The 6,118-nt window shown below is 43.7% G+C and overlaps 1 protein-coding gene across 1 annotated transcript; it reads left to right on the top strand.

Annotated features, from left to right (window-relative positions):
* Nucleotides 1-701: 701 nt before the first annotated feature.
* On the top strand, nucleotides 702-2,231 carry LOC143926835 (olfactory receptor 52D1-like). Its single transcript, XM_077450874.1, has one exon. The coding sequence runs from the start codon at nucleotides 719-721 to the stop codon at nucleotides 1,670-1,672; it is 954 nt and encodes a 317-aa protein (XP_077307000.1). The 5' UTR covers nucleotides 702-718; the 3' UTR covers nucleotides 1,673-2,231.
* The last annotated feature ends 3,887 nt before the right edge of the window (nucleotides 2,232-6,118 follow it).

Below are 6,118 nucleotides of genomic sequence, written 5' to 3'. Positions count from 1 at the left end.
TATTATATTTATTCAATAACACTCAATAAAAATAAAAGTATTCTGTGCTCGGTGTAAATATCTATCAAAATGGGACAATTCTCATCAATTTAGACAACTGCACTCACTGTATTTCACATAAAAAATATATATAAAAGAAAAAGGAAGTGTGCTGCGCTATATTTTAAAGTGCACATAAGTGCCTTCTCATTCATAAGCAAATCCAATAAAAAAATATAACACATAAATGAATTAATAAAGTGTAAATGCATATGAAAATATTTCCATAATTCATAAAGTGCCTTATAGTTCATAAGTAAAAAAAAATCAAATAAGTTAAGCAACAATAATCACAAACTTCATAAAGGCCACAGCGCCTAGAGGCGATTCAGTTTGCATTGTGCACTATACAAGTATTTCATTCATTCATGTGCAGATGTCAAGCAAAAGGCTCCGTTGCCCCAGTGACGACGTCCATTAGGAAGAAACGCATAGGGCGGAGTTGATAGCGGTGGCGTCAGGGGGCGCCAGACGATTTTCTTTATTTGATACTTGTTTACTCTTTTTTGTCACTGCTATTATTTGATTATTTATTTGCTACTTTTTTATTGTATTTGCTTATGAATGAGAAGGCACTTACTGAATATCGCTATAAACCGGTGTACCTCTGCTTTTACCTTAATTCAATATAATTATATATATTTTTTTTTGTTTAGGAAAAAATTCCTTCTTCACAAGAATGATCAATTCCTCATACATTCACCCAAATGTGCTATATCTCAGTTTTGAAGACATGCAATTTACAAGATACATCTACAGTGTTATAGCATGTTTGGTCTATGGATCCATCATCTTATTTAACAGTTCTGTGATCTCGATCATAGCCTTGCACAAGAGTCTGCAAGAGCCTATGTACATTTTTATAGCTGTATTATGTGTCAATGGTTTATACGGGAGCGCCACCTTTTTCCCCAGCCTTATCGTGGACTTAATCTTCAGTATACAAACTATTTCCTACATTGGATGTGTTACGCAAGTCTTCTGTATCCATACGTACTTAGGATGTGAGATGACCATATTAACTGCTATGGCCTACGACCGTTTTGTGTGTATCTGCGACCCTCTAAGATATAACAACATTATGTCCTTGACCATAGTTTTTAAATTGGTTGTTGTGGCCTGGTCATACACTATCATCTTAGTTGGCATTCATATTGTGTTGACAATTCGGCTTCCACTATGTGACAATGTTATACTGAAGATATACTGCGACAACTGGTCAATTGTGAGGCTCTCTTGTGTGGATACAACAGTGAATAATGGCTTTGGTCTCTTTATTGCCTCAACCTTCATTGCCTTAATGCCCATATTGATCATCTGCTCGTACATTAAAATTCTTAGGGCCTGTGTCCGATCCTCTAAAGACTTTCGAGCCAAGGCTCTTCAGACATGCACCCCTCACTTGATCACCATCACCAATTATGCTTGCAATTTGCTCTTCGAGCTTCTCATGTATCGCTTTATCCCTACGGAGTTCCCATATGAACTGAGGATGGTCATGTCCGTCCAGCTCCTTGTGGGGCCACCCATTCTTAACCCTTTAATTTATGGACTAAAGCTAAAAGATATCAGGGTTAAGATCATTTATATCTTCCACTTAAGGGACAGCAAAGTTCATGGCAACCATTTGTAGCATATTCCGCAGACCAACTCAATATAGCTATGGAAGTTTGATTTTTGATGGAAAGGTGTAGTGTTTATGTATATATGTTCATTCTTTTTATAGTCAGGAGCTAAAAAAATAAAATTTTAGGACCCTCCCTCTCTCTGTAATTGAAGTTTCAATCACAGAGAGACAGTCTGAAAGGAAGAAGCTTCTGTTTTACTGTCTCTATTGGAAACCCATAATGGCCTGCAAATCCAGTGTCATGGGTCCACATTGTATTTAATGTTTGTATGTAAAACAAAGATTTTAAATAGCAAAAATATGCATATAAAACAGCAGTGTAAAACAGATTTTAAAAAGATTTAAAATAAAATTGACCCAAACCTTTTGTAGCTTTTCTCTAAAAAGGGTTGTCATGGTTATGCAGTGATCTTCCTGTGTTTGCTTACCTTCCCCCATGTCTTCAGACTAAGAAGCCAGCCCTTCCACCTGGTGGTTTTTATAACCTCTCCTCTAAGCATGGCTCCACCCCAGGCCCTATCAGGGAGCCCTATATTAACCTGTGCACTGCAGGCCTCAGTGCTGATCAACCATTGTGTATTCTTTGTGTGTTAGCTTCCGCTTTCCTGCCGTGTGCTCTGCTACTGTTTTCCGTTACCGACTTTGGCGTGTCTTGATTATCCCTGTTTGCCTGTGATCCTGACCTTTTGGCGTGTCCCTGACTATTCCTGTCTGCTTGTGGCCCCGACCTTGGCTTTGTCCCTCATCCCTATCCTCCTGTTGCCTACTGTGGGTGTGAGCTGGGGGACCCTGGGGGTCGCGACCTGGAGCCAGTTGCAGCCAAGTCCATCCTCACCACTGGAGGCGCTGGTGAACACCTGCTGGCTCTTAGACTCCGCGCCTCAGGGAATCTCACGCTCTATCCCCAGTGGGATCTGTCCCCCGTCTGCAGCAGTCAGCCGTAGGGTCCACAACCTCACGGTGCATTCCGGATCCCTACGGTGTGCACCTGTCACCTCGCCTCAAGGTGACCTGACAAGGGTTTGTTCATTTTCCAGTTGATACAGTTTTCTAATAACCCAATAACCCTAATACAATATTTGACTATATATAATCCTTTCCCGATTTAGGTTTATGGGAACGCTGGGTAGTAGTTCCCTTTTCAAGTCTTCAGGCCAGTCATGTAATGTGCAGGATACTTATCCTCTTTGGATTTTGAAAAATAAAGAATGGCCTCACAAAATGGTAAATTAGGAATCAAACTTACATCATGCACCATCATCCCAATTATATATGGAATAGGTATTTGAAAATTCTGGTCTCCAGCCAGAAACATCAAGAAGGAATGCGAGCAGGGGGACTATTGCGGTGCACATTAAACGTTTACAAAAATTGAAAAAAAGAACATACCAGTATATAAAAAAGGGTTTTATCATTTATTGAATATAAAAACATTTTGCAATGCAACATATCAATCACTCATGGGGAAGGTGAAGCATTTCGACTAGTTTTGCTTTTCAGCTTCTTCAGGAAATACATGCATCTAGGGATATATACATAAATCACAATTAGATTAATAAAAACTGTATGAAGTAACCTTCAGTAACGAAAACAATTGTACAATACATATCAAAATTTAGCAGAGTCTTACCCAAACGCCTTAGCCCCAGGGTAGCTCAGACATTCCGGGGAAAGCCTCCCCCGGCAACTGGGAGGGGTATTAACCCCAACACAAGCCAATATCTAAATGTATGGATACATTGGTATTAAACTTGCTAATTTAAACATTACAACCCCGAAGCCTGCCACAAGTAGTGACCCTGTGTGAGATACAGGTGTATTATCACAATTAGGTGATTGTGGAAGATATTCATAAACGGTGATAGTGACCATGCGTAGGGATACCCAGTGAGAATAAAAACACAGAGTGAGAAATATTGGAAGGTGAAGAGGGGACAAAAAATTAGAAAGGGGGAACAAAATCAAAGTGAGAAAAAAGAGAGAAAAACAGAGTGAGGGTAGATTAATTTTTTTTTTTTTAAATATTAATAAGAAAAGATGATATCCACCGTGAACTTGTGAATGGTGAGTCTACTAGCATATGTATTCAGAAACGTGCATAGTGTGGAGTTCAAAATAGCCAAGGGTGCACAGCAATAAAGAGTGAGGTGGACAAAAATTAAACCTATTGAGAAAAGGACACATAAAGTGAATGTTGGTGAGAAACTGCAAGGCAGGGGCCAAATATAAATAGAATCATAATTACCCATATAAGGCTACAAATATTTTTCTATAGAGTCCAGAAAAGAGAATGGGGCTGACCACCACTAGATGGGTGGACAATTTAGCCCCCTTGGTGTGATCGGCGTGTGGAATGAGGAGACTCAAGTGTAACAAGACACTGGGGAATGAGTAATTATCTGCATAAACAAAGGTAATAGTTTAATCCTATTAACCACTTGCTTACTGGGCACTTAAACCCCCCTCCTGCCCAGACCAATTTTCAGCTTTCAGCACTGTCGCACTTTGAATGACAATTGCGCGGGCATACAACACTGTACCCAAATGAAATTTTTATCATTTTTTTCCTACAAATAGAGCTTTCTTTTGGTGGTATTTAGTTTCAGCTGGGAGTTTTATTTTTTGCTAAACAAACAAAAAAAGATGCCAAAAAAAAAAAAAATCATGTTTAATAGTTTATTATAAAATTTTGCAAACCAGTCATTTTTCTCCTTCATTGAAATGCACTGATGAGGCGGCACTGGTGGGCACTGATGGGGGGCACTGGTGGGCACTGATAGGCGGCACTGGTGGGCACTGATAGGCGGCACTGGTGGGCACTGATAGGCACAGTTAAGGCGACACTAATAGGCACAGATAAGGTGGCACCGATAGGCACAGATAAGGCAGTACTGATGGGCACAGATAAGACGGCATTGATGGGCACTGATAGGTGGCATGGATGGGTGGCACTAAGGGGCACTGATAGGTACCACTGATAGATGGGACTGATGGGCACTGATAGGTTGCTCTGATAGGTGGCACTGATGGGCACTGATGGGCACGGATATGTGGCACTGAGGTGCAGCAATGTTGTTGAGGCAGATTGTGGGCACTGATAGGTGGCACTGTGGGCACTAATAGGTGGCACTGTGGGTACTGATATATGGCACTGTGGGCACTGATATATAGCACTGTGGGCACTGATGTATGGCACTGCTGGGTGGCATTATGGGCACTGATGGGTGGCACTGCTGGGTGGCACTTTTTTAATTCTCTGGGGGTTACTGGCAGGGGGCAGGTGGGCACTGATACACTGGCCGTGATCGGGACTGATGTCCCGATCACGGCCGCCGGTGATCGGGACTGTTGTCCCGATCACGGCCGCCGGTGATCGGGACTGTTGTCCCGATCGCGGCCGCCGGTGATCGGCTTTTTTTTTCTCTCCTCGCGCTGTTAGCACGAGGAGGAAAAATAACCGGCTCTGTTTTGTCACATGATCAGCTGTCATTGGCTGACAGCTGATCACGTGGTAAGGGGTCGGGATCGACCCCTTGCTCGGATCGGTGATCAGGCGAGTCTCATAGACTCGCCGATCACAGAGCGCGCCGCGCGCGCCACTCAGGGGGCGCGCAGGCTGCTCATGCACGGGACGACATCAATAGACGTAGTCCCGGCAAAGGAGGTCCGCGCTGTAGCCGTCATTCGGCTATAGCGCGGATCTCAAGAGGTTAAGGACATCCAGTAATGGGTCACATGTTAAATAAAGGTCCCAATGGTACCCCGTCTCCACTATGTCCACTCACCGATCATTATGTCACCATCTAAATTCTCTGGATCCCTTCGGCGTGTCAAGATGGCGGTAGGTACCGCCATTTTATACCCCTCAACCCCGCTGATAGACGATGGCACCGTATCACTGGCGCATAGCGCCGCGGGGTCAGGCACTCTACAACGTGTGCGCAGCAAAGCTCACTGCGCACCAAGGCGCATAGCGCCGGCCACGCACAGCAATGTAGTGTGCAAGCCCGCACCGCGCCAGGCCCGGGTGGCGCATGCGCGCAGCATCGCGCGCACGAGTGCGCTCGCGTCCCTATGTCCTGACAGTGTCAGCCAGGGCGCGTGCGAGGGGGAAGGACGATACGGCCTCCACTATGGTGAACCGCCAATCCACCCTCCAGAGTCCCACCAGCCGCCGGGAGGAGCGAACCCGGATCCAAACACACCAAGGGGAGCCAGCAGGAGGGAAAAAATCTGCCAACAGTAAAACAGTTATATTTAGCAAGCACGATTGGGCATGTATAATATATTATAATATGTATAAAATAACAGGACCGCTAAGTGTCCCGAACAATAAAAAATGTTAATCAATGAAACCATTAAACAGGTATAGTCCATATTCAATAAGGAGCGGCAGCCCATTTAAAGCAATGTAACAATGTAACAAAGGGGGGGGGGCTCAAGTCATAAAGC

The sequence above is a fragment of the Lithobates pipiens genome, unplaced genomic scaffold (genome assembly GCF_037356315.1).
Source record: "Lithobates pipiens isolate NorthernLeopardFrog02 unplaced genomic scaffold, aLitPip1_a1.2 Scaffold_23, whole genome shotgun sequence".
Lineage (NCBI taxonomy): Eukaryota > Metazoa > Chordata > Amphibia > Anura > Ranidae > Lithobates > Lithobates pipiens.
The sequence above is the reverse complement of the archived record's forward strand: the minus strand, read 5'-3'. Positions and strand labels throughout refer to the sequence as shown.